We start from the raw sequence: 27,085 nt of genomic DNA, 5'->3' as shown, positions 1-27,085 counted from the left end.
ATGGAGTTAGAAGGATTACCTCAGAATATGTATATTACAGTAAACCCCCGCTATAAGCAGCAGATTTAGCATTTTGGTTGCTTATATCGCGTTATTGCTTATATATGAGCCAATAATGTCCAGTGCATGTGACTTTTCTCAACTTTTTCTTGTTATAAGCAACGTTATATGATAGGAGGACACTTCTAAACGTTGCTTATAACGGATAAAAGCACCAAACCTACTGCTTTTATTGGCCTTTCAGGGCCCACTTAGCTTGTTGCCTTTATCGAGGTTGCTTATAGCGCAGGTTACTATTACTTCTGCACTTCTGTACTCTGTACTCAGGGTAGTTGTAATTAATTATGAAGATGCTGTGGATTGCAATGTATTAATGCCTCAGGCATAAACACGTGTCATCATGACTAAGCATAAACCAACGACGTTCACTTTAGTATCAAGATAAACAATGTATCCCATCCATCCATCTCATGGCTTTCAACAAGAAATATGCAGGTCTCCCAGACCTGGTCCGTATAACCTTATCTGCCCCGTCTTCGCATCCACTAACAGTTGTAGGATCTTGCCCCTGATATCTACGAAACTCCCGATCTAACAGATGAAGCATCCACGGTGCCGGTACCACTTCCCACCCAACAATACTTCGAGCCATTCTAACTCCGCAGACTACTACGGTCCGTACCGCATCCAATGTCGACGACGATATCGGCTACAATTCCGACATCGATAGACAAGGGGTGAACCCCGACGCGGCGCGTGCCCTTTTCCTAGGTGCCACAGTGGACGCTCGCGACGTCAACTTCTCCGACAGCATCGATATCAAGCGGAAATCCTACCGGAGTAAGAGGAGTCATCGTCGACGGAGACATGAAAACGGTCTCGAGGAAGTGGGTGATCTTAGTGATAGCGAAGATGAGACCCTCAATCGAAAACTCAACCGTCTGCGTCGAGAGGTCGAGGAATTGAAACATGATATGGCTGCTCAACTTGATGATTCTCAACCATCTCATGTTGAAAACAAAGATAGTCTAGATGATGGAGTGCTGGAGTTAAGTCGTGCCTTGGATACACTCTACGCGTCATCCCGTCGTCCGGCCAGTACACATCACTCGGCTGCGGCCGTGTTATCCCAGAGACTCACGTCCGACTCCACCAATGCGCCAACAACCACCCCCGAGATACCTTCGTCTGGACAAGAAGTAGAAGGAGGAATCCTATCCCACGCCGCCGCCTTCGACAGCCGGCTGGCTCTCCTCGAAGCCGCCATGGGCATCTCCAGCTCATCGAACCCGTTTGTCACCGACGGTATATCCGAGCCATCTCTACAGCCTGTTCTCCCCAACTTAGACCACGTCACGTCGCGACTCACCACACTGACGAACCTCCTCGTTGGTCCGGCCCCCGTATCCGCTGTCGGCTCCGTCGGCTCCACGCCATCCACCACCATATCCACACCGCATCTCGAATCCCTCTCGGCACGAGTCCGCAAACTTACCATCGACACGGAAGCCCTGGCTTCCGCGCGCAAAAATGCCGTCGAAGCCGCCAAAGCCGCTCAGAATGCGCGCATCGACGCCGCGGCGCTTGGTCTCGACAAGCTCCACCACCACGCCAATGCGTCGTCGTCATCATCATCCGCAACAGAAGTCATCGACCCCACTGCTTCTCAGCGCGACGAACAAGTCACCAAGATCCAGGCACTGTATGCAACCCTCCCGACTATCCAGTCGTTACATCCTATCCTCCCCAGCGTCTTGGAGCGCTTGCGCTCCCTCCGTGCTATCCATGCCGGTGCCGCGCAGGCCGCTGAATCTCTGGATGTTCTGGAACGCCGACAGGCGGATATGGCAGGTGAGATTGTTCAGTGGAGAGAGGGGCTCGATGTCGTGGAAAGGAAAATGTCTGAGGGTGAGGCGGCTCTTAAAAGTAATGTCGAACTGGTGGAACCTTGGGTGCGGGATCTGGAGATGAGATTACAGCGGTTGAACTGAATACAATCAATACCCGTAGTTAGTTATGATACCTTTATACATTTTTCGTATGTCGGATAGTACGTTCTACACATACATTATAATCAACATAGTTCATTCATCCTACATTGTACATTAAACTTCAGAAATGGTGCATCAGACACCAGACATGAAACATCAAACTAGTGACTGAATTCACTACAGACATTTTAATTAACTAAAGTTATCCAATCTCTTCAATATCTTTATCCTCGGCTCCATCCTCACCTCCACCCACCAACCACGCATTAACCCCCGAAGATAATCCCTCATGGCATTCCACACCCCCACCGCCTGCTCTCCCAGCACCGACCGGAAGAATCTCTCCTCCACAACGCCGACAGCTACATCCCCCGGCCGAACGAGTCGCACTCCCGCGAACCCGTCGATGATCGCGGCCTCCTCCCAGGACGGGTACACAGACCGCAGACTCGTTTCCTCTCCCGGCTCGATGAGGACGTAATCGAACCGGGACCAGAATGTCGATGATGTCTTTTCAGTCTCGTTCTCAGTTTTATCGTAGTGCCATGTGGATTGCTGGCCTTGGTCTTGGCTGGAAGTGGGAGCAGGTATCTGTTGGAACCGCGTGATGCCTGTTTGGCAGGCGAGGTTGCCTAGATGGACGGAGATGACTGGTTGGGTAGAGTCCGCGACGCGGTGGAGAGTGTGTAAGGCTTGAGCGCCAGGGTAATTAGCCGAAGAAGCGGGGAGGAGGACGAGATTCGCGCAGAGGAAGGAGATGAAAGTCGATACGATCAGGGCGAGGGAGAGAAGACAGTAGAAGAGGGATTTACTCCGGTGGGTCCAGAGGTAAGACGCTCCCAGGGAAGACGTCGCCGTGAACGTTGGTACGGTGTAGACGATGAATCGCCATTCCTTGTGCGGTTGCAGACTGTAGATGGCGATGAAGGCCAGGGCGGGCATGAGGAGATAGATGGCGGCGGAGCGCGTCGAGTGCTGTAATACTGCCAACGGAACCCCGACAAGGTAGCTGAGTGGATTGAGGAGAAGACGCGGAAGAGCGTTAGTGAAGTAGAAGTGCCAGGAGTGAGTACCCCAGGCCGACGCATGGCCGGAGACGACGTTGAATTTGAACGCGGCGAGTTCCGGCCATAGCGGGAATTGCTGCCAGAAGAACGAGTCCACCGAGACGGTGAGGGCCAGTCCGAGGACGAGACCGAGCGCCCCCGCGGGGATGATGTCTTGTCTGATGCTGATGCGTCCTGTAAGGAAGAGGAAGATGGTGTTTGTGCCGAGTAGTAGCGCCAGCTCCGAGCGGAAGATAATCCCCGCCATGGTCAGCAGGAACAGCGCCAGTCGACATCGTCTGCGGTATACGTCGGAGGCTACCGGATCGGGGAGAAGAAAGCGCAGCGCCAGGGTGGACAGACAAAAGGCGAACATGTTCGACAGGGTCCGTGAGGCATAGTAGATGATATGGAATTGACTGGTCTGGAAGAGGAGATACCACATAGCCGTGGTCTTGCCGAAGGTTCGTCGCATTCCGGAGGCGAACCATAGCAGGGACAGGGCATTGAGCACGCCGAGGATACCTCGCACTGACGAAACCACCATTAGAAAGATGATAGACTACATTGGAAGTATCATTGTCACCTACCTAAGATTTGTCCATCGATGCTCTCCTTCACCCAGAGGAACGGACGCGCCATTCCGGACAACAGAACCGCACCGACAAACGTTCGAGGCACAGCTCCTGGAAACGAGAAATGATCATACTCCGCACGAAGGACATCGGAGACATTACGAGTCGGAATCTCCAAGACGAGAAGATCATGAACGGCTTGGATATGGAAAGACTCCTCTACCTTGGTGTAGGGAGCGACGAACAGATGGAGGCCCACGAGGGCGGGGAGTGCGATGGACAGGAAAAGGAGAATAGCTAGAACAGATCCAGTATCAGTAAATAATTAATTAATTCATACTATCATCCAGTAGAATACTCCAACAATAGGAAGAATACATACCATCCTCTCGCCCCATGATGCGATAGACATTAGCAACCGGGTGGTTGGAGAGGGAAAGCTTCCCCACATCGCTGCGGCCATCTGGCGGCTTCAACGTCTCTCTCTGCTATTCCCTCTTTTCCCCTCTCTCATCATTGTCAACATCATATCCACACCAAAATGGCTTTCTTCGGACGCCTCGTCTACGTCCTCTGTCTCATGGTCAACGCCATCGCCGTCCTTTCGGAAGACCGCTTTCTCGCCAGGAGTACGTAACCCAGTCCCCTTTCTTCACTCTTCACCCCAATATCCACATCACATCCACCGCCACGTCCATATTCAAAGCGACCAGAGGCTAATACCAATATGAATGCAGTCGGATGGGGTCGCACACAAACCGACCCCTCTTTTGGCTCAACATACGACAGTACCAGCGTCAAGGCGAAATCGGTAGATCTGATCGCAAGTGTGCGCACCGTGATGCGAAGTATGTCCTCTCTCTTTCCCCCGTTCTGTCACCGTGTCTGTCTGCGTGGCATTGTGTTCTTTAATTTGCCCACCTGACTCGAACAATACACGTGGAATTGAATCTAATGCATGTTTCATGGTAGTACCTCTCATCGTCATTAATACTATTATTATCGTTTACGAGTTGATTCTCGGGTGATTTGCTATCATGTCTTGGAATCAATTTTTGTATCCACCGCGAAGAAAATTAAATACAAAATGTCCGTTTGTTAGTACGAGTCGGCCGGATGTCGTATCGAACCGGCTGTTAACAAGCAGGAAGGATGGGATGGAATCATGTGCTGTTTCGGTTCATACAGACTACGCCTACGGAGGACCCATTTATACCGCCGATTGATGGATTTGCATAATTGTTATGGAGTTGTGGTTCTTTTTTTTTTTTTTTATGTATCTGACCTGGTTGGTATCTTGTAATGTGACTACGCGAACCTATGTCCATATACATCTAGAGCGTTCCGTTAGAATTTAATAAACATGCGACAGGGGAACAACCCAAAACCGTTAGCAGGATTATCATATAATTTGCATTCCTCTAGGAGACATGTTCATTGGATGTCTATGTACTGCGTGTATGCGACACACCCTGTCCGTCTATATTAAACACATCATGACAGTGAGGTCATAATACACCATATGCATGATAATTCGGGAACAAGTCAGTCCCCTAGTAAGTGGAAATGCTCTGTTAGGGGTTGGCATCCACATGCCTTCCCTAAAGCTCGAACAACTTCCGGTCCTCCAGAATATGAACAGAAAAGAATTGTGCCCATTCGCCCAACGCCTCAATTGCCCAGAAATGTGACCCAGGCACGGGTATCACAGTATCAATAAATCAAGGAAGTGACAAGCGAACATCAGCTAAACCGTGCACTATGCAGACGAAATGCGGCCTATGCAAAACGAAAAGATCGGGGAAAAAAGTGGGTGATAAAGCAAGGAGTAAGACAGAAACCGGGTCCCATATCGAATACAGAGTCTGCAATTGACGAAGAGGTATCAACGATGAAAGGTTGGAGCCGGCGACGAAGAGAAAAAGTGATGGTACATCGAAAGGGATATATACGGTAAAAACCAAATTCGCTTATGTGCAAAGAAGCAAGAAAACTGCCAAGAGTACTAGACTCCTTAGCTTCAAGAAAGAATGCTGAAAGATTTCTTCCTGATACTGGTGAAGCTTCTCCATTTTCCATGGCTTTTGGGATCCTTGAGGGTGTCACGCTCTTCGTCGTGACTTGCATTTCTGTTGGAGTTGACTGATGTCTGCGACTGCTCGGTTTGAGCTGGTGGAGTCGGCACGAAGTGTTGTTGCGACTGCTCCGCTGTGCCTCGGATAGGGAACTGATGCTCGGTGATCGGTGGTGTGGTTGAGAAGCTGGATGAAGAAGTCCGACTTTCTCGGTCTTTGCCTAATCGGTGACCGATGCTCTTACTGCCTCGTTTCAGACGGCTTAGACCGCCACCAAACATCTTCGAGTCACTATCCCTTCCGGAATCGGAGACATTACGTCGGTCCTCGTCGGCCTTGAAGGATGTTCTGCTCGCTTCCAGAGCGGCCTTCATTTCGGCGTCTTCCCGTCGTTGGCTCTCCCTCAATCTTGCTTCTGTTTCTTTCCGGCGCTGCTTCTCCCTCTCCTTCTCGGCTACCCTTCGTTCCTTCTCTTCCCTAGCCCTTTCTTTCTTGGACAATAGATCGCTCTTCTTGGGGCTAAGAGGCAGAGCTGGCGTTTCCGGTATTGGCGGAACAGGTGGACTAATGGGTGTGCTCACATGGGCGCTCTCCGCATCAATATGTTCAAGGTGGGTAGACAGCTGAGGAGGCGCAGTTGGGGCCCGTTTGAGGCCCATGAATGGAGTGGGATCATCTACTGAGGGAATCTGGGAAGCACTGTGGACATGGGCCAGTGCCGGAGTCAGGACGGTGTTATTCTGTTTGAAAACCGACTCGTTCGTCTCTGCAGTCGAATCCATGTTCTCCTGCTCCTGTTCCCGCAATACAGCCTCAAGAGTAGTCTCCTGATAGAATAGCACATAGGCGCAGGCCAACCCTGGTTTATCGCCAAAGAAGTTACGGACATAGTTCTTGTCGACAGGCTCCACCATCTCGTCGTCGAACAGTAACCACCCTCGGTCCTGTGTCTTGATGATGGCAACATAGTGCCCATGATAAGGTCCGCCACCGATATGTACCACTACCGCATACAGCTCGTACAAGCGGTCCGGATCTTCCGCGTCATCGGTCGTATTGAAGAGCCGCAGATGGTAAGGATAGACAACCCTATGGAACAACTTCTGAAGCCGTTGCAGATCCTCGGTATATTTAAACCGCTTGAGATGCAAGGCTAGAATCCGCGGCAAGCGCTTGATCTTCATCCTCTTCTCCGCCTCTTGCAGACCTCCGCAGTTGTCGCAGTGAAACTTGTTCCTTTCGCAGAGCATTTCCTCCGCAGAAAACTTCCGTAAGCACGATGTGACCGATGAGTGCTGCTCCAGGTCCACTGAGAGATCCAAGAAAACCTCATCGCGCTGGGAGACTTTCTCACAGGTGAGGCACTGTGTTTCCGACGTCAAAGTTCCTTCGAACAGCTCATGCACCCATCGAGTTGTATTTGGTGTTTTCGACCCTGAACCCGTCGACAAGTCGCTCGATTCAACACTCTCCGCTGGCGGCACGCTTCGCTGTACCGGCTGTTTCAAGGCCTCTTCCTCCACATTTGAAACCACTTCATTGAGTAAGAGATTCAAAAACTCATGTGCATCCTGGTGCATAGCTGACCGGAACATCTCATGCTCTCGTCGGAGAACATCCAAGAACTGTTGTGGTCGGATAATGCCGATTCGGGATTCGCTAGCCACGAGTGACTCAAAGATATCCTTCAGTGAAGTAAAGAGTGACTCTGACATTCCATAACTGGCCGCGTTGTTCTTTGTTTCCAATATCGGGAGTGTCTGGAGGGCCATCTTTTTCTTGTACTCAGGTGAATCCTTATCCTCGGGTTTCTGCGGTTGATTCGGCGGCGCGCCAGGCCGTTGTTGGTTGGCGACTTTCTGTTTCTCAGCCTGTGCTTCGGATTCTAGACTGGCGTTAGGATCCTGATAGCGGAGATTCTCAGCCAATGCTGCCTCCAGGCTTTCGATGGGCGTTCGCGTCGGATAATTGATGACGGCTTCCCGAAAAGGAACAGAATAATAAAGACATTGTAATATTGAGTTACAATAACTGCCGAATGAACCATCAGTATTAAGCGTCTTCGTGTGCCTCGTACGACACGGGAACCAAACTAACTCACCAAGTATTGCCGTACTAGAACAGGCTGTTATTAGCACCCATGAACACGTTCCCCTCGGAGACCATAGTGTAACCAAAGACTCACATTCTCCATCCCATAAAATTTATCACTACCATCCTCACGGATTCGCCCCATATCCTTCAGCATCTTCTCTAGCGGGGTCATTGGAGCCGCAGGAGGTTCTTTCTTCGCGGGAGTGGCGCCGACCGAAGGCGTGGGAGGTCCCTGGACCAGTTCGGAATTAGCATTCCGTTACAGGGACGATTTGGAACCAAGTAACTGGCCGAACAGTCTTTTTTGTGGCTTGTAAGGGGAGCAGAAGACAATGCAGAGTCTTGAAGAAAAGAGAAGAAAAGATAAAGAAGCACCCTGAGGTCATCCAGAACTTACCACATCTCTCCGAAAGCTCCTCAAAAAGGACCCCATGACAGTCACCTAGTCCCTTGATTCGAGGCGTCCAACTTCATCTGTGAATTTGGAAAAAAAAAAAAAGACGACACCACGGCCGCTGAAGGCGGCAAGAATGGGTCGTTCAGACAACGCGCAAACGGACAACCAGTATGCGACGAGAAGAACAGCAGGGTGTAAGGAAGTTGAATGAGGACACAATTTGGGAAAACTGAAAGATTGGAGCGACACGCGTTAGTTATCCGTTATTGAAAGCGATAAGGAACAGCCGGAGTGTTAGGCATAAGGTTTCGAGGCGCCGTGGATCAAAGAGCGAGTGAACGAAGGGCACTTGGGTGAGCGAGGAATGGGGCGGAATATGAACGGGCGGCGGAATCGAAATGTGGGGACGCGTGGGAATTGAAGCAAGGGTCGAGGCCTATGCTAATGAACAAAGCGAGGAAGGGGATCGAACGGTTGATCGATTACGAGAGCGACGGTCGAGGGGAGGAAAGGTGGGAGAAAGAAAGCGAGAAGGAACGAGGGTAAAGATGGGGAAAAAGTCATTAGATCGAATTCTGTACGGAGTACTGGTTGGTACATACAAGTACAGGCTGACTGGCTGGCAGTACCTTACTCGCTTTTCCCCGTTAACTAACTAGTTACTAGTATTCCGTAGTCAGCGGCGGTTCCTGCTATGACGGAGTGCGCGGGCCCGAGCGGATAAACTGTGGGATTGGCCGTTGGGAAAGAGGGGAGGAATTCCAGAATGGAGGTCATGGGATATATTTCTACTACTTCTTTCTCTATTTCATTTTCGTCCTTGTTTTATTTTTATTTATTTATGTGTTCTATCCTCAAGGCTGCATTTCACGTATCCCACGCGGACCCTAGAAGGCCATGCATGGGTCGGACTCGATCATGGAAGCCATGGAACATGTATCCATGTATGGACCAATGTATGCACCACACTCTGTATTACCCCGGGATTACTTACGCCTCCATCAACAATCTAGTACCCCTGTAAGTCTGGACAACGAATCCAGAAGAGTTTGGAGCTAGGCAGCTTTGTAGCAGGGGTAGGAGGTAATTATCTCCACCCCCGAAAGTGGAGGAGCACCCCCCACTCGATGGCGGTGATACTATATGTCGATTTAGCACGCTATCTCGTTTCTTTTTTACGCCCTTTCGGAAGCCCGAAGCCTATGTACCATTTGAATAAATATACTTCGATGCTTTCGAGTTAACCACCTTAAGATAGCTCGGAAGAAGTGATGGGTCAATATGTTCCACAGCCCCCAAAAGGGCATCCTTACAGTGTACCGGCCTGGCTACCAACTCATCAAGCTACGTATGAAGCCACCCTTACCCTTGTAAGGTCAGACGGGAAGGGAAAAAGCATGCCTGCACATGGAGGGGCCGAAAGACTACGCCAGAGTAAGAGGGAAGAAAAAGAAAGAGGCCAATAAAAACAAAACAAAAAGAAACGAAATGAAACGAAACCTACGAAGACTAATAATAATAGTAGTCTGTGTTATATTCTGGCTAGCGTTGTATCGAGCATGCATCTGGCTAACGGCAGGATGTATGATTCGGTGCCAGCCCATTGGCGATGGCTTGGCTTTGTGGAAACTCAGCGTTATTGTACATGTACAACGACAGCGAGGTGATAAGGTATCGAGTCTAGCAGTGAATTAACAGTAATGTAGTGCCAAAACTCAGTGGCAATAATGTTGATAGATCCTCTGCATAGAACAGCATAGCTGGGTGGTAAGATGACGGTGTGAGATTCTGGCTCAAGTGCAGCTATGGCTGAAAGCGGCGTGATCAAAGAATGCGTGATTTTGTATAGTCTCTCTTGGCGACGAGTCGGCGACAAGTAATTTAAATTTAAGCACCTTAGTCTGGGGTTCCCCATGTCTCAGGAATAATAGACAAGATCTGTTTAAGCCTTCTGTTATAGGCTTGCAGACATTCCGGTCTCGATATCAATGTCCGAGTCCCACAGAGCTATTCAGATGATGTTGGTTGTCGGAGGCCAGTGATTTCTATAAATACCCCCGTACCGGGGTACAATGTCATACATCGGGTGGTATTTGGTATCACACTAGAGCCAAACCACGTGGAAACTCTGGGATGATAATGGCGAATTATGACCAATCAGATAATTTTGCGGTGCCCACATTGTTCGAGGTTCCCTTCCTGTCATCGAGATACTAGCGTGTACAGTTAATTTAAAACTGTACAGTACCTGCCAGCACAATCAGTGAACCATTCATTATAAATTTCATTACCTGTCTGAGAATCCAATCAGAAGCAATCTTCGTAGGAGCATGACTACAACAGATGGAAATGTATCCGAGCAAGGACCGCAGAATACTATTTATTACTCCTTTCTAGCCACAAACTTCAATTGAGACGGGCAACAAACCCTACCAAAGACAAACACTAACATAATTGGACCTCAACTTCAATCTAGTCCACATCCAAGAGCACAGGCGTTTAAGAGTGCTTCCATACAGTCTCATTCTCAGTCTACTGTTGTACTCACGGAGGTTGCAGCCAGACCTAAGTTGTAAAGAACTAGCATCGCACCAGTGCCACACCCCTCATGTGGAACGTGCCAGGCCGCCAATAAGCGGAGGCCCTGGGTGGGTGCGGCCTTACATGTGCTCTGATTTACCTCCACGCGAGAACACCTTAGAATAGTACGAGCAACCTAAACTTCCAGCTGTCCGGTTGGTCGTTATCTTTCAACTGACACTTTCCATTCAGGCTATTTTGGGCACGGATGTAGGATCCGGATTAGGTATGGTCCAGGATATGGGTACTATATAGCTACGCACAGAGTAACTACCGCGTGGTCTGCTCTGTGCTATGTCCGCATGTGTATGTCTATGGGATTGTGGAATGCCAGCTTTGAGTATCTGATAGAACTAGCATTATCAGTCCCTATCATCATTGGATGGACAGAGAGATGCTCGGAATCTAACTAGTGCTTCTTGACTTAGTAATGTATTCGATAGGCATGGCGAGATAACAGAATAACCCAATGTGGCTTATCTATCATATTGACTTTCTCAAGTCATACCATCATGCTTTAGTGTAAGGAAGTGACTGTACTCTATAAGTGCGTCCCTAACTGAACAGCTAGCACAAGACTCAATACTTTTACAAGATATTTTCAGATAATATACATGCACATGTCTGCTAATACACTAACTACCCATAGTATCCTACACATGTGAGAACAATCGGGTAACTAAACTAGTTATTAAACGTAGTTATTCCACCTTGCTTCGGCTTAGCCCTCAGCATTCTTCATCAACAGACCCTTAAGGAAGGGTAATCGGTCAATGATATCTAGGCCTAGGCTGCGCCCCCAAGCGACAGGTCCCTGGCCAGGAACATTATAAAGCTTGTGCAGCACATCACAGGCGCCGCCAATTTTGACGTTGGTTGCCCATCGCTCGGCAGTATACCGTTCGAGAGTGAGGAGATCTCCAACATCCATTCCATGGTTGATCGCGTACTCAATCGTGCTGGAAAGAGACGCCACATCACCCATACCAAGGTTGAGGCCTTGTCCGCCCAGAGGGTGGATGACATGGGCAGCATCCCCAACCAAAGCCACACGGGGAGAAATGTACGTCGAGGAGTGTCGGAATCGGAGGGGGAAGGAGGCCACGCTATCCTCCTGGACTCCCATGGTCATGGGTGGGATGTGAGACGGCTGAGGAGTGTGCTGCAGGCGCCAGATCAACTCACTCTCATGCGGATCCTCATACTCCAGAGTTGAAGTTGCTGGACGTTGCATGCCTATCATGTACTTGAGATCTGTCATGGAGAGCCGGAAAGCGGAATTTACCATGGCAATGAATGCCTTCGGGGATAGGGATTTGAGGTATGCCGCATTCTCCGGCGTGGTTGACCACACCAAGGTTGCGTGGTTGTTGGGGAGCGGAAGTAAAGCAATGGGACCCCCCAGCGAGGGCAGAAAACGCTGATACGCAGTCCTCGTTCCGATGGGGAACGGAACTGGATCGGGGTCTGCGAGGGAGAGGGTCGCGACAACGCCGTGTCTATTATAGTCCCAGCCTTCCGTCGAGATATTAGCGAACTTGCGCACAGGGCTATTAATACCATCGGCACCGACTAATAGCCTCGCGGCGATCTTGGACGAGCCTGGAGCCTGTGCCGAGCCAGTCGGAGAGATAGAAAGAACAGGCCATGCCGATAAATCCGCCCCATCAGGATGATCGGAACCATTCTCAATGGACGAGACGGTCGAATTCGAGAAAATGGAAAGGTTTTTATCCCCGGACGCGGCGATGCGCGAGAGAAGCGCGCGGACAAGATTGGCGTTTTCCGTCATTGTCGCGATAGTACGGAGATCTTCAAACGGGGAGGACTCCATGGTCCAATCAAACGATATCCGAGAACCTGTTTCGCCATCCCAGACCTGCATCTCCTGATATTTCTGGACGCGTTCGGTATCCAAAAAATCCCATGCGCCAATCTTCTGCAAGAAAGACACGGACGAGGGCGTAAGACTGCTGACTCTGTTGGAGAATTGGTGCGATTCGAGGTTCCACGAGCGGGCTTTCTGAAGGTCCTGGGACTCGATGAGGGCGACTCGGAGCTTCGAGGTGGCAGGGGAAGCCCCTTGCAAAAAGGTCAACATCGTCCATAGTGATTCAAACGGATTTCAGGAAGCTTACGGAGAGCTGCTACCAGTCCAAGGCCGGCAGGACCGCCTCCGACACAGACTACATCGTAGATGTCGGGGGCGTGGGAGGAGTTTGATGCAAACCGTCTCCCTGGCAGACCGGATAGGCAGGACGGACAGACGTATGGTCGAAGGGCCGACCTAGAGATAGGGCGCATTATGGTGAGTTGGTTGAAGATGGTTTGTCGGATACTCGGGAGACGAGATGAGGGCCTGAGGGCTGAGGCCATGGTTGCAAACACGGCAAACAGTTTCATACTTTATTGACAATCTAATTACTTTCCTCTTACGTTATTATCCTAATCCTATAGTTACCGCATCAGATAGGATTGGGAACAATACCTCTAGAACAAAAAGCTGACATTCAGTAATTTCACATGCATCACATCACATACTAAACTCGATCACAAACGTTCAAACTCGCCACCGATTATCAACTGCCACCACGCTGCAAGATCATGAAGAGCCAACCATATTAGAGTGAAAATCCGCCCTACCTTAGGTAGCTGATAGATATGCAGCAATCCGATGAGATGTAACCGGGCCTTACGGATGTTGATCAGTGACCCGAGCCAATAGACAGGTTGATGGTTCTTTCCAGGCTTATGCGATGAAACCATGGGGCTGAGGTTAGTTTCCTCAATAGGTACCTGTCCCATGTACAGTGTGTTCAATACCAGGTAGTTTTAATATGGCAACAGTGGTATAGATCTGCAGTCAACAAAACTCGAACCAATATACATAACTAATATACTCTATCACCACGATATCTATAGTACAAATACTTCAACAATCTCGACCTACATACATACAATGCCGGGCAAGCTTCAAGACCAACCAACCACCCTAAAGCCCAACACTGCCCCAAAGCTGCATGACGCGGTCACTCCGCCACTGCCGTAGCAGGACCCCGCCAGTATTCCAGTCTCTGTACAGAGTAGGGAGGTCGATACTGCCTGATAGTAGTTCTATGGACTAATAACCTAGTTGGTCTGGTTGTGGGTTACTGTTTACTTCTGTCTTTGGCTCCTATTATACTACCCTACCCTCGTAGAAGATTGCCACCGGTGGCCATGTTTAGATGCAGATAGGATGGTGTATGTCAGTATGTAGGTATCACATCAGCTCATGATGAGTGGCGTGGTGGACGATGGGTTCATACAGCATGAACATGAACATGGATGAATATAAGAACCTACTTAGTACGATGTAGTATAACCGCGACTTACCCCTCAGCCCATCATTAAAGGGTAAGAGAAGAAGAACAACCATTTTTGCTCTTGACTTTATGTCGTCTCACTATAATACTTTACTACTCTTATACCTAGTACTATTATTATCAAGACCGGATTATCATCCGTCAATCTTTAGTCCTTAATTCCTCTGGCCCACCAAACATCTACCTACTACTATAATACAATATAATAAACTGCCAATGGCTCCAACAACTACCACCACCACAAAATCATCTCATAAATCATCCCATAAATCAGACCTCCATCTAAGCGCCAATTTCGCCAATCCCTCCTCCTCCAAATCCAAACCCAAGTCCTTCCTCCCCTCTACAATAGACTACGACCATGAAGTCTTTCTACAATTGACTGCCGGCGCGGGAGAATCTGTCAAGACAGCGAATCAGGTATATCTCGAGGTACTATCTCTTACGCTCTTTGTTTTGTCTGGGAAATTTAAAGTTACTAATGGGTGTAGGAACGGGCTCGACGACGCAAGTCGAGGGCTTTGGATCCTGCTATCTCAGACCCGCAGGGAGAACCGGGCGCCATTGATTTTGAGTGGGCGGAGTATCAAGGGAAGGAGAGGGTGCGGTGATTCTTATAATATATTTATATTTATACATATATATTGGGTTATCTTTGCGTGGCTACTGGTCCTATGAAAGGATGTAAGATAATATCATATGAACGGCTTGAATTGGAACAGGTTCAATCTTCTGGGAGAGTAAGGAATAAATAAGAAGGTACCGAAATTAAGAACAAATCAGAGAACCACGTATTCTTACCCTCCCAATCTTCGAAATTAACGTCTACCTCGCCACGGTGGTATCCTGCAAGTAAATTCCCCCAGGGGCGTCCTCCAAATCACCATCCATTTCCGCCACGAATCGCTCCCACGTGTTTAGCACCCCTTGATAGAACTCAATCTGCTTCTCCGCTAGAGCGCCCAGCGTGTCCCGGAACTCCACCGCCTTTATTCGTTCAAAGTCCGCCACTTCGCGGACAACCTCTTCGTCGAACATTTCCGACGTGGTTTTGGCCGACTCGACTTCGCGCGTGAGCTCGTCGATGCGAAGCTCTAGTTTGCGAACCCGCTCCCGGCGGGACTGCTCATGATCGACTCCGCGCATATCCTCCATCTTGGACCGGATGAATGAGGCCGGGGACGAGGTGAGGGGATTGGAGGCGTAGTACGACGACGGGTTGGTGGCAAGCGAGTCCCGCTCGGCCACCGCTTTGGTGCGGTATTCCACCAACGCCTCAAAGTCGAGCTGCTTCTGCTCGCGGGTCTTGAGAAGAGACTTGAGTGATAAAATGTACGCCTCCATGTCACGGAGCGACCCTAAATAGTTCTGGTCGGTGTGGTCTTTGAGATTTTTGAGGCCTCGCCCGGTCTCCTCCACCGATGCCGCGAAGACTTGCAACGGCACCTCGACGTCCGGCTCCAAGGGAACGAGCTTGCGGAACTGCATCGCAAGCTCATTATAGTCTGTCTCCAAATCGCCCTCACGACGGGCTACCCGGGCCACGATCTTCTCCACGTGGTTGAGGTCTTCGTCGAGTTTGTCCGCCTTCTCTCGAACCTCAATGAACCGGCGGTCAGGCTTGTGGACTTTCGTGAATGCGTTCACAAAGGTGTCTGTGAAATTGTCGAAGATTCCCGGGACCCCGCTACCGTCTGACGTACCCGTCGAGTTGCGAGAGGACTGCAGTCGCATATGCGCATTCCAATCGGGGGACTCGAGAAAGACGGCCAGCAAGGGCGCTCGACGAAGAACGGGGTGCAATGCCAACCGCTTAAGAAACCGATGTAAGGACCAAGCTCGGCGTGTGGTGAACTCGGGGCCAAATCGATCCCCCCGCACGTATTCCATTTTATGCTTGTCTGGCAGCGGCGGAACCGCACAGGCGGGATACTCTCGATACAGCGTCTTGTATAGAAAGTAGAAATCGGTAAATCGTCTCCTTACGGTGAATTCCGGCTTCTGAAAGGATTTGAAATCGGTCTGTTGAAAGTCATTTGGTCAGCACAGGAATGAACGGCAGGCTGTCTGGCTAGGCAGCTGGATTTGATCCGTCCACATCAATACCATCACCAGGCTGCGACGGCCAGAAAGTAGAAACTACATGAGGCAACCCACATGTGTAGTGACCAGATATGATATGTACGCATCCTTGGTACCGTCATTCTCCTTCAACGGTGAATCCACCTGACATTCCAGCACTCCATCCCCGATGCCCGCTAGATCGGCGGCATCGGCCAGCGATCCGATCTGAGGGGTTTCGTGGGCTGCCGAACTCATCCTGCGCTTGCCATTGACATCGTGATGAATTCCCGGTGACTCGGGTGCATCGGTCCCCGAGGTAGTAGGACGGGAGCCAGAGACGTCACTCTCAGCGTCATGTCTCCATGACACGCTATCGAAGTCGTCGTGGTGATCCATTGAGGGGGTTGCCGAAATGTGTCAGTCACTACGGCTGGACCCCAGTACCGATTGAAACAACAGCAAATCGAAGGGGAAATGATTCCGATCGAATTAGAAAACAGCCCCGGGGCAGGGTGTCAGGGCGGCAGATGGGTAGCTTTGATTGAAGAGGTGCGGAGGAAGCAGTGGAGCAGGCCAGGCAATCAATGAATTCAGTTGGAGAAGCGGAAACAGCGTCATCGCGCCAAGACTGTGATGACTAAGACGGGTATCTATCATAGCTCATCCGCATTTACCCAGGTTACAGGTCCTGTGAATCGTTCAAAAGTTGATCGAGGTCGCCCGACCTGTACCTCATCCGTAGTTATGCATCTTTTATTTCTCTTTGGAATCTCAGTCCGCCCGAATATGTATATATACATGCATACATGCTCTTCTCCATCTCTTCATTGAACGTCATTGACAAGGGCATCGGAAATCAAAGTGGTGCAATAATGTAAATGGCATCTCAAAAGCTCCCAGAGACAGGCATACCCCCCAAAAAAAATAAACAAAAAAAGACAAAGATGCAAACGAAAATCGCTTTCAATGATGTTCTCAGTGGGAACTGCTCTGTCCAGTCTGATCCTCACTGCCAGACTGATCTCTATAAGGTCCGTCCTCTTCATCACTAAATAGAGACTCCTCGTCGCTTTCCCCTGCGAAGGCGTTATAGAGTTCTCCGCCCCGACGTTGGGTGCGAGAGGTCTGTCCAGTCGCTGCATGTAGTTCGTCATCACCCTCGATCATCTCAAAGTCGTAGTCATCCATCGGGTCGTTCCGCAAGCGTTTTTGCCGTTGAACATGGAAGTAGACACCCAGTGCTATGCAGAAGACGATAATCGACCCTATCGCTGCGTAGATCCATACCTGAGTCAGTTTCGACGCACCGAATGTGGGGAAAAAGGAGGGGAGGAAGCTGTCCGAAGTAGTTGTCGGAGATGGTGCCTCAGTGGCGCTTGTTGTAGTAGGAGTCGCTACCGGAGTGGGAGCTTCTTCTGTAGGAGTTGCGCTGGGTTTTGCGTTCACAGGGCGATCCACGCCATCGGTGACTGTATTCGGTGCATCTGTCTTGGTTGGGCCCAGGTCAACGCTGGTAGTTGCCACGGTCGCATCTTCGATGCTGTGATCGTCGTCGTGTTCGCTAGGGAGAGGATGGAGTGGCTGCTTAGCGCCGTTGATGGCCTCCCCCCATAGATTAAGTCGCCAGTCAACGAATTTGCCGACCTCCCCATTGACAACCGTGTCCTTAACTATGACAGTCCACTTCCCGATTCCAGATTCTCCCCTAAAGGCCATAATTAGCAGGTCAAAAATTGACCCCCATAAATGTGGGACTGCGATCAGGAAAAAGAGGGCATACCAGTGCGCCACGGTCATAAATGTCCAATCGACGTAGCCCACGTTTGCATTATCCGACCTTCTCGTGGTACTTAAATGACTGACGATGCCATCCGGGCTGCGCAGTTCCACACTAAGATCTCCACGGCGTGTGTGGTTGACATTCATGGTCACAGTTACATGTTCAAGCCTTTGCATGTTCGCCTTCTTCATAGTATCCTTGGTCACTTCGTACGAACTGACGAGACCCTTGTTGCCCTGTGGGATTTCATGCTCCACCCGGAGCCATGGCGAATGAAACCACGCCTGAGGCTTCACGAGTTCCCAAGTCTTCGATTTCTGGACCAGCGAATAGGTATCTACTTTCCCAAACCCCCAATCGTGGCTGAACTTTTTCCCGCTCTTGGTGACCTGCCAGCTCCCATCGTTCTCGTTAACAGGGACCGCTGTTTCTACCATCAGGTACTGTGCATCGCGCCACGTCAGATCTGGCCGCACACTAAGAGCAAGGGCAATAGCGCCCGCAGCCAACGGGCCCGCGGCTGAGGTTCCGCCGTGAGATGAATAGCATTTGTTGGCACCAACGTCGGTAGTATGAATTGCATCGGTAAGTCCACTGCTGTAAGCCACCACCAACTGGGCGGAGCAGGACTCCGAGTAACTCGGGTGGTTCCCCTCCCGATCAATTGCACCGACAGTAATACTATATATACTATTGGTATAGCCGTCGAAGTTGCAATTGTCGCCGTAGACGGCACCATTACCCGCGGCGAAGACGAATATAGAGCCTTTCCCGCCTCGGCCCCGTTGAACGCCATTAACCATGGCCTTTCTAATTAGTATCCCAGGCGCTTCCATTGTAGCACCATCATCAGGAGGGCCCCAGGAGCACGAGTAGATATCGTTGTCTTGATAACCAAAGTTAATCGCTTCTGCCTCGTCTTTATCATCAATGATTTTGGACAGGATCCGGATGCCCGCAACTTTACTGTCATATGCCATACCCACACCGCAAACGTCATTCCTAGCGGCCGCAATCTCGCCGGCGCACCGGGTGCCATGATTGTCGTCATCTAGAAGGGGCTTCGGTTCCGGTCGCATCTCGTTGAAATCGTAAGAGCCCTTAGCAAAGTAATTCGGCTCAAGGTCACCGCTATCCATATCTAGCCCATCGTCAACCACCGCCGTGGTGACGTTACGCCCCGTGATACCCTCCAGCCAGACACCCGTCACATTCATGTCATGTCCCACTTGCACAGTATTGAAAAGATGCCATTGTCCATTGAAAATCGGATCGGTGATCTTGAGTACCGAGGCGATATCCCTCTGAATTTCAACAGCCAATGCATTCTCCTTAGCTCTAGCAGAAACCCGTGGAAGGTTCTCCGGCGGGGGTAACCTCTTGTGCAACCGTTTCTTTGGAACCAGTTTCTGGGACCATAGTATGCCGTCCAGTTCCCCATCTCTATCCAACGAGAGATCGCCACCGTCGGAGCGCCGCCTTAGTTTCCTTCGGACACGCGCACGTTCTAGTAAGATCTCAACGTTCTCATTCCCTTCGCGAGGCACGGAAAATGTGTGGTGACCGGTCAGTTCGCCTATTTGACCTTCGTAGCGAGCGCCCAATCGCTGGGCAATATCCGGTAGAGAGACGGAGTCATCGAGGTGGAGCGCAAAGAAATCGTGAGTCTCGTAGGAGCGATGAGGATGAAGAGAGGCAGTGGTAGCACAGAGTAAGCCAAATGCTACGGCTACCGTGTCAAGAAGACGCATGGTTAGGACACCTTCAGCAGGAAGGCGAGGTCAGGATAGATTGGACGATTGCCATGAACGGAGACGGTACCAGACCAGGGATGGGAGGAGGTGATTGTTTTAAAATTCGAGAAGAAAAATAGAATCCCACGATAGAACTAGATATTAGGGAAGGGCTGGATCAGTTGCTGCTGGGCACAGCTCCAAGAATGATAGATGACGGAAGAAAAGCGGTAGCCCGTTCCTCCGAAGGGACAAAATCACGGGGAACTCCTGAGCTGTCCGCCCAATGATCTCCACAGGTTGGAAAATTAGTCCAGGTTCACCAGTCGTATCTGCCTGCAGACCTGATGGAATTCTTTATTCTTCAGAGCGAGAATAGATAATCGGAGAGACTTTTCTTTTCTTTTCTTTATTCGGAGTCGAATGATGAAGGACTCAACAGGACACGTCTTCGTGTCGTAAAAGTAACTCCTTACAGGGGGCAACACACAGCAAATGCTGTTGGCCCTAGGGAGATTCAGAGAACGAAATAAAAAAAAAATAAAAAAGAAAGAAAAATAATAGTTCGGCTATTTAGTCAACCAATTCCGGGTCTGTCTTCAAGAGTCTATTATCAGTCTTTGGGGATATGAATTACGCTCTATAGTCTCTATCCAGGGACCTCCTACTCTTACCTACAAGTGACATGCTGATTCCAAGAATAGGCTAGAGTTGATCATCCCTGGGCATGGTCGAAAGATCGTATTCTTAGGCAGTAGCAATATTCTCAGGTAATCATCAGTATGCCATCAATTCCCACGTAAACCTATGAAGCCAATAGATCACGGCATCGTTACTCTGTACTTCCCGAAGTAGCAGAGACAAAGCGCTTTCAGGCATATGGTGATGGAACTGGGACGTAGAATGCTTCTTGAGGTTCTACAGAATGCTTCTGGACTGCAGCCTATAAAAATATAGAGTATACCCGTACGATGCAGGTTGGTGCAGGGGGAAAAAAAGCTAGGTTGGGTGCTCTATACTATCTTCGAGACATATCTTTAATTCAAATACAATACTGGATGCACGGCTTTTTTTTTCTTTATTTGTATTTAATTTTTAATTCTCCGAGACCATGGATACGAAACCACGATCAATGCGACAGATGCGAAGAGAAAGAGTACACCGCTTGTTAGTCAGTCCTGCAAAAGGTGGAGATGGAGATCTTCGATGGGATCGAAATCATCGAATCTGTAGTATCTGACGCACACGCAGGACCCTCATTGGATGGTCGGGCTGCGAAGGACTTCGAACTGGATCATTCTTTTTGGGAGAAACCAGGCGGCCGTTCAAGTTTGAAGTTTCTTGTCGTGCAGGAGGGAAAAAAAGGGCCCCGCCATGGTGATGAGCACGAGAGGGCTGGGCCGCCAGCCACCGGGTTAATCTCGATGCGATTCATCCTCTGCTTATATTCTGCCTTTGGATCCGTTGGGCACCACATCTTTTTATTTTTCTTTTTTGGTGAGACTTGTGTTGTCGTATTTACATCTTCTTCCCTCTCATCCTCATTGTTCCTTGTCTTCCTTCTTAACTGTCACGGCTGGTGGTATAGTTCAATCCATCTGCGACTGACTCGTATACTACAGTTGCGCTCAAAATTCCCCACCATTGCGCAGCGTCAGATCGAGCGGCTCTGCCCATCAGTGTGATTTCCCTCATGTACTATTATTAACTGTCTTCCGATTTCTTATTACTACACGTGGATAGAAATTAATTCTTCTCTGGCAATCGTGGTGGCTGTAAACCATTCTCTCCAAAGTGGTTGCTACCATATTCATACAACGTCTTCGCATCCCTAGTACGTCCATCAATTCAACTTCATCTCTGTACAGTTTCATTCATCTGTCTTGCGCGATTCCACAATGATTTTCTGTAGGAGAATAAAGCTGACTGCGGTAGTCTAGATTTGAACAAAACAATCGCATGCCAAATACACCAGGCTACTCTCTACCAGCGTGTTAGAGACTCCTGGAAGGTGTCAGATATCAAGGAGTTGGAAGAATGGCCGCAGTAACCTATCGGGCACCTCTAAATGGGGATGCCTTGTCTCCTCCACAAACTCCTCCCAATGATGCACTGCAGACACCAGCGCACACTCGACGAGATCAAGACACTACCAACCCTGTCGAGATGGATCATGAAGGCAACAGCGAATACGATACCAGAATCCCGGAAGCGCTTCACACACGTTCGAGAACAAACAGAGGCAACCCACCTGGAGCACAAACTCGGCATATATCCCGTTCGTTCTCTGCTAGAACTAAAGATCTACATCGACAGGAGAATCCAAGTTGGATAGATAAACCGTTACCACCAGAGCCTCCGGTCTCAACCAATAGGCCTGATGGATGGAGAGGCAACGGCGCTGATCCACATATTTTGAAGCAAGAAAACATACGCCAAGTGTCTCCCCCTTCAAAGAGTCAACCGCCACTATTAAGTCGATCAAATACCGTGCGCTCTACAGCCGAACACCGACGTGACTGGGCTTCCGATCGGTCGCCCCTACAAAAGCTTGAAGTGACTCTGAGCGGAATCAGCAAGGAAGAAAAACGAGCTAGGGTCTTGGAAGCCGAGACAAGGTTAAAAGAACGAATGGCACGGCAGAAATCTGGCGGCGACAATCGGCAGCGGGAGATGGTGCAAAAAGCACCCCAAAGCAAGATAGCATCAAATAGCCACGAGCCTGGAATCGAGATGTCCCAGAGAGCGGCTCCTGAACAGCAAAACGCACCACAGCAACCTATTGCCCAGAATGTCAAGCGACCAGATCATCGACGCTTCGCTTCTGAAGGAATCGGAGGGATAGACCCTCTTGGACAAGGACCACCTACAAGAACAAAACCTACCCGCAGCAGAGGGCCACCACCTCAATATTCACAGCACTCTGATGGCAAGCTGACATCCATCCCAGTCATGAGAACAGGTAGCGCTCCCAGACGGGCAGTGTCTGTGAGTCACCGCGCTGGTGATAATCGCATGGATCCACCTCTAGTAGATCAACCTATTCATAGGGATGATGAAGTTCCTAGCAATGCTCCTGTCACTCGAGCCTTTTCATCCCGCGAGTCCTCGGAAATGGCCAATCCAGAACAGGCAAGTGCTCCGATGTTGGCACAGCAGCCATATCCGAATTCCGTGGCTACTCAAAGTAAACCTGCGACACAGTCTATCAGGAAGAACGATCTCTCCGCGATGAGCTCTCTTGCTACTGAAAATACGACTACGGCTGAACCTCCATCGGCTGTTCCTGCCTCTGATCAAGTAACGGATAAACCCATCTCAATTGCACTACCAGATGTCGATAATGAGACGAAACTGCAGCCGAGGTCTAAAAAACAAACGGTGTCGTTTAATGTCCCGCCGCCGACACCTCCTCCTCTGTCGGAATGGAGAACCGCTCCGATTGCACGACTTGGAGCTTCTGATTTTGATTTCCAACATTTTGACATGGACAGAAGCAAGGCCTGGTGGGAAGGCGGAGGGAGCGACCGCCGAAGGAGCAGAGCGCTGCCAAATAGCTATCAGAAGCCACCAGCTCAGAAGCTAGCACGTGAGTATTTCATATGAGGAAACAAATTTACTCCTCAATTTCTAGCTCCAGCTTTTGAATCTAGAGACTAACTTTGTAATTCCGGACAGCCAAAGCCAATCGCTTCCAGCCACCTATATTTCTAAAGTGTGGTCCGCTACTTCGCTATGCAGGACTGAAGCGGGTTCGGATCGATGGACCAAGTGGTCCATTTGACAAGGAGACATGGAGAGGCAGTATATTGATCGTGACGAAAGACTCCCGCTCTACATATGAACCACCGCCCACTCTAAGGGTGTTCGCGCAGCCGATGGACCTTCTACCACCCCCTCCACCTGTAGTGAGCGGCGAGAATGCTCAACTCCCTCCTGAATACGTGGACCCAACAGCTGGGCTCATGAAATTAGGCCGAGACGGCAGAGCACTCTACGTTAAACCGGTGGAACATACCGAAGAAGAGGTGGATCTATCATTTGTTGAAAATGACGACGGAATTTACGAGATGTCCCCCAGTCTGGTCGATTACAGCAGCGAGGGAGTTAAGCAGCCGACTTCTGCCAATAGACTCCACCAGTGGGATGGGGAGACAGCTGGAGCCTACAAAGAAATTGCCGGGTCTCGTCTTTATGCTGACCCAGGAAGAGATGTCACTTTTTGGAAGTTTAATCTAGAAGTGGAACTAGGACAGACGCAGCAGCGTGTGGCCTATCGTCTTAATCAGGGACCGGCTCTTGGATTCTGGGTGCCAGCCCGCGGTCAGTCAATGAACATCATGTTCCATACTTGCAACGGGTTCAGTCCGGGGGTCGATTCCGACAAATTCTGTGGCCCTGACCCGTTGTGGCGAGATGTACTCAATGAGCATCAGACCCGCCCATTCCACGCCATGATCGGCGGTGGCGATCAGATCTTCAACGATAAGGTAACTGCGGAGTCCGCGCATTTCCAGGAATGGGTCAAGATCAAGAATGTGCACGAGAAATATGACGTCCCATTCAGCCCCGAGTTCAGGGCGGAGTTGGAGAGCTCCTTCCTTGAACACTACTCGGAGTGGTTCTCGCAAGGACTCTACTCGCTGGCGAGCTCGCAGATCCCCTCGACCAATATGTGGAACGACCACGAGATCGTTGAAGGGTTCGGGTCCTATCCCGATGAGTTCATGGGAACGCCTGTGATCTCCGGAGTGGGCAACATTGCGTTCAAATACTACTTGCTCTTCCAGCATCACAGTGTCCCGGAAGAGACCGAAGCAGAGGAGCCCAGCTGGCTACTTGGAGCCCAGCCCGGGCCATATATCAACCAACGGAGCCGGAATCTGTTCATGTCCTTGGGCGATGGAATGGCACTTCTGGGACTAGACTGCAGAACGGAGCGAATGGTAGGATGATTTTACATTTCCCAACCGGTGAAAAAAAAAAAAAAGAAAAAGAAAAATCCCGCAAGGCTGACTATGCCACAGAGTGATGAAATCCTCAGCGAGCAGACATGCGATTTGATATGGGACCGATGCCATCGTGAGATTATTAGGGGAGAAACCAAGCACTTGTTAGTTCTGTTGAGCATTCCGCTTGCATATCCTCGGGTTGTACGTTGCGATTTTCAACAAGTGATGTGCATTGGTTGCTAACGGTCCACTTAGGCAATGGTTAAAAACATCCTGAACAGTAGGAAATCGTTGGGCAAAGCCGGGGTATTTGGCGGTTTTGTAAGCAAGAATGGCGGAAAGGTCGAAATCTTCGACGACCATTGGACAGCGAAGCATCACAAGTCCGAGCGGACATATTTGATCGAAGACCTTCAAGACCTCGCAGCGGACAAATCCGTGCGGGTGACTATTCTGAGGTAGGCGATCTTCTCATACTTTTTGAGGGGAAGAGTGTCTGACAGCCAAATGTTACAGTGGCGATGTGCACCTGGCTGCCATCGGCGAGTTCTACTCGAACCCTAAGTTGAACATCCCTAAGGACAGGGATTATCGATACATGCCCAACATTATTTCTTCGTCGATTGCCGACATGCCTGAAACTGAAATTATCTCCGACACACTAAATAAGCACAACCGAGTGCATCACCTGGATACTAATACCGATGAAGATATGATCCCTATTTTCACGCACGACGTCAGTAACAAGCCGCGGAATAATAAACGGCTACTACCCCGGCGTAACTGGTGCTCCATCCGTCAGTATCAGCCTGGTAAGTGTGCCCTTTTAGTTTTCCTCCTTAATGTACCTTGCAACCTGACTGGATGTAGGCTCTACCCCACCAGGAACACCAGAGCCTCAATCCCCCTTACCAGTCGAGGAGCCTCGTCTCGGAAGACTTCAAAGGACCCTGTCCTTAACGCGCGGGGACCGGCCCCAAGGGGGAGGTGGCGGCGGAGGTCTTCTGCGGCGACTCTCGCAGCGAGGCAAACCACCAACCAAAGAGTTCAACCTGGGAGGCAACTATACGGGACGACGGATGAGTATGGATGGCCCATTCCCGCCAGCGGAAACGGGTGATAGCTACTTTCCCCAACCAGCGGAGTTCAGGCCGGGTCCATTCCTACGCCGACCTACCAATCTCAGTCAAAAGGGGGCCAAGAAGAAACAGTATGAAGATGGCGCTGGTGGGTTTGTCAACCTGGAGGGAGGCTTATCCATCACATTGAATTTGGAACTCAACCCGCGGGACCCTTCGGGAATCAGCACGCCATATAAGATCCTCATACCGGCTTTACGATACGATGGAACCGAATACGATCCTCCGGCGACGCCTGTGCCCAAAGGATGGAGGAAATGGCTGGGGGTGCGCAGGAAGAAAGCGGACGGTCCCTCTGGAGGAGATACCGAAGCAGAGATGGGGATGAGCGAGGAGGAGTTTGACGACGAGGCAGACTACGATGGGCAACAGGACTATGCACGAGCTCCCAGACGGGATCATATTCATGAGAGTGCCAGCATGCGGCCGGAGACGATGGTCCGGGACGAAGAAACTGGTGGACGGGTGATTCCGAAACGCAACAAGTGGTTTGGATTGGGATGATCTTCGGTTTTTTCTTTTTTTTCCTTCTTTGTGATGATTTTAGTTCTGGAATCAGACATCAAAACATTCACGACCAATCTCCGCGGAGAAATATTTATGAAGTATTATGAGGAACTCACTCATAATCACCCAGGAACTGGTGTCATGCTCTCTCTGGTGGATAGCAACTGGGATCTCACCATTAGTATCCCACACCAGCCAGTCATCGCTACACGGTCAAACTATGTGAACATCATGTGGGGATATGCTTTGAACCCCCCTAGCGAGGGCAACTTCATCAAGAAGGCCATGTTTGCCTGCTCTGGCAGAGATTTTCACAGAGGTCCTCTGCCTTCTCGCAATTCCCTATGAACCATTTCAGGATACAGCATCGACAATTCCCTGTGGAGAGCCCCTAGGAACTGCAGCATTTCAAACACGCAGTGAGGAGGATCGTCCATTTGTTATCCCTCAGAGCGCTACCAATATTGCGTTTCTCAGTCATTTCGCGGATCTCCCCGAGGATACCACAATGGGTATGGAATATAGTATGCGAACTGCACAGACGCTGTATATGAACTACTGGGGTCTCGAATAGTCAACTCGAAGTGTTAAGAAAAGCATTATTTTGGAGGTGTTTGCTGATGTAATAGTTCAGTGGTATTAAACATTCTCTGCCGAAGTTTAATAATGTCTCCATAAACTAGGGTCTGACCTAGTTGTTATATGTCCGCTATGCTATTTTAGTCTTGTATTAATAGCTGCTGACTGCGATGATGTGCGTACCAGCTAGTATGCGGAAGATTGTGAA

At 49.9% G+C, this 27,085-nt stretch overlaps 10 protein-coding genes across 10 annotated transcripts; 5 read left to right on the top strand and 5 right to left on the bottom strand.

Moving 5' to 3' along the window:
- Window positions 1-470: 470 nt before the first annotated feature.
- ATNIH1004_002576 (uncharacterized protein) lies at window positions 471-1,991 on the top strand (the record flags this gene model as incomplete). The annotated part of the gene is made up of 2 exons (XM_033567263.1): window positions 471-554; window positions 666-1,991. 2 exons carry the CDS (start codon window positions 471-473, stop codon window positions 1,989-1,991), a joined length of 1,410 nt encoding a protein of 469 aa, XP_033429258.1.
- A 174-nt stretch (window positions 1,992-2,165) lies between these two features.
- ALG12 (dolichyl-P-Man:Man(7)GlcNAc(2)-PP-dolichol alpha-1,6-mannosyltransferase) lies at window positions 2,166-4,010 on the bottom strand (the record flags this gene model as incomplete). The annotated part of the gene is made up of 4 exons (XM_033567262.1): window positions 2,166-2,168; window positions 2,238-3,568; window positions 3,628-3,909; window positions 3,995-4,010. The coding sequence occupies 4 exons, from the start codon at window positions 4,008-4,010 to the stop codon at window positions 2,166-2,168; spliced, it is 1,632 nt and encodes a 543-aa protein (XP_033429257.1).
- Window positions 4,011-4,153: 143 nt separating this feature from the next.
- On the top strand, window positions 4,154-4,640 carry ATNIH1004_002574 (YOS1 family protein; the record flags this gene model as incomplete). The annotated part of the gene is made up of 3 exons (XM_033567261.1): window positions 4,154-4,241; window positions 4,350-4,460; window positions 4,585-4,640. 3 exons carry the CDS (start codon window positions 4,154-4,156, stop codon window positions 4,638-4,640), a joined length of 255 nt encoding a protein of 84 aa, XP_033429256.1.
- A 992-nt stretch (window positions 4,641-5,632) lies between these two features.
- On the bottom strand, window positions 5,633-8,214 carry creB (ubiquitin C-terminal hydrolase CreB; the record flags this gene model as incomplete). Its single annotated transcript, XM_033567260.1, has 4 exons — window positions 5,633-7,718; window positions 7,789-7,802; window positions 7,873-8,013; window positions 8,179-8,214. The coding sequence occupies 4 exons, from the start codon at window positions 8,212-8,214 to the stop codon at window positions 5,633-5,635; spliced, it is 2,277 nt and encodes a 758-aa protein (XP_033429255.1).
- Window positions 8,215-11,479: 3,265 nt separating this feature from the next.
- COQ6 (putative ubiquinone biosynthesis monooxgenase (Coq6)) lies at window positions 11,480-13,134 on the bottom strand (the record flags this gene model as incomplete). Its single annotated transcript, XM_033567259.1, has 2 exons — window positions 11,480-12,840; window positions 12,897-13,134. 2 exons carry the CDS (start codon window positions 13,132-13,134, stop codon window positions 11,480-11,482), a joined length of 1,599 nt encoding a protein of 532 aa, XP_033429254.1.
- A 1,205-nt stretch (window positions 13,135-14,339) lies between these two features.
- ATNIH1004_002571 (uncharacterized protein) lies at window positions 14,340-14,734 on the top strand (the record flags this gene model as incomplete). The annotated part of the gene is made up of 2 exons (XM_033567258.1): window positions 14,340-14,543; window positions 14,615-14,734. 2 exons carry the CDS (start codon window positions 14,340-14,342, stop codon window positions 14,732-14,734), a joined length of 324 nt encoding a protein of 107 aa, XP_033429253.1.
- A 214-nt stretch (window positions 14,735-14,948) lies between these two features.
- Window positions 14,949-16,583, bottom strand: SNX4 (sorting nexin-4; the record flags this gene model as incomplete). Its single annotated transcript, XM_033567257.1, has 2 exons — window positions 14,949-16,145; window positions 16,281-16,583. The coding sequence occupies 2 exons, from the start codon at window positions 16,581-16,583 to the stop codon at window positions 14,949-14,951; spliced, it is 1,500 nt and encodes a 499-aa protein (XP_033429252.1).
- A 579-nt stretch (window positions 16,584-17,162) lies between these two features.
- Window positions 17,163-19,718, bottom strand: kexB (kexin kexB; the record flags this gene model as incomplete). The annotated part of the gene is made up of 2 exons (XM_033567256.1): window positions 17,163-17,892; window positions 17,968-19,718. The coding sequence occupies 2 exons, from the start codon at window positions 19,716-19,718 to the stop codon at window positions 17,163-17,165; spliced, it is 2,481 nt and encodes an 826-aa protein (XP_033429251.1).
- A 2,019-nt stretch (window positions 19,719-21,737) lies between these two features.
- Window positions 21,738-26,295, top strand: ATNIH1004_002568 (uncharacterized protein; the record flags this gene model as incomplete). The annotated part of the gene is made up of 6 exons (XM_033567255.1): window positions 21,738-23,289; window positions 23,379-24,646; window positions 24,728-24,853; window positions 24,908-25,110; window positions 25,169-25,464; window positions 25,523-26,295. The coding sequence occupies 6 exons, from the start codon at window positions 21,738-21,740 to the stop codon at window positions 26,293-26,295; spliced, it is 4,218 nt and encodes a 1,405-aa protein (XP_033429250.1).
- A 33-nt stretch (window positions 26,296-26,328) lies between these two features.
- ATNIH1004_002567 (uncharacterized protein) lies at window positions 26,329-26,646 on the top strand (the record flags this gene model as incomplete). Its single annotated transcript, XM_033567254.1, has 1 exon — window positions 26,329-26,646. One exon carries the CDS (start codon window positions 26,329-26,331, stop codon window positions 26,644-26,646), a length of 318 nt encoding a protein of 105 aa, XP_033429249.1.
- Window positions 26,647-27,085: the final 439 nt, after the last annotated feature.

This window comes from Aspergillus tanneri, assembly GCF_003426965.1.
Source record: "Aspergillus tanneri strain NIH1004 chromosome Unknown AapTan_1_pilon_pilon_pilon, whole genome shotgun sequence".
NCBI lineage: Eukaryota > Fungi > Ascomycota > Eurotiomycetes > Eurotiales > Aspergillaceae > Aspergillus > Aspergillus tanneri.
The sequence above is the reverse complement of the archived record's forward strand: the minus strand, read 5'-3'. Positions and strand labels throughout refer to the sequence as shown.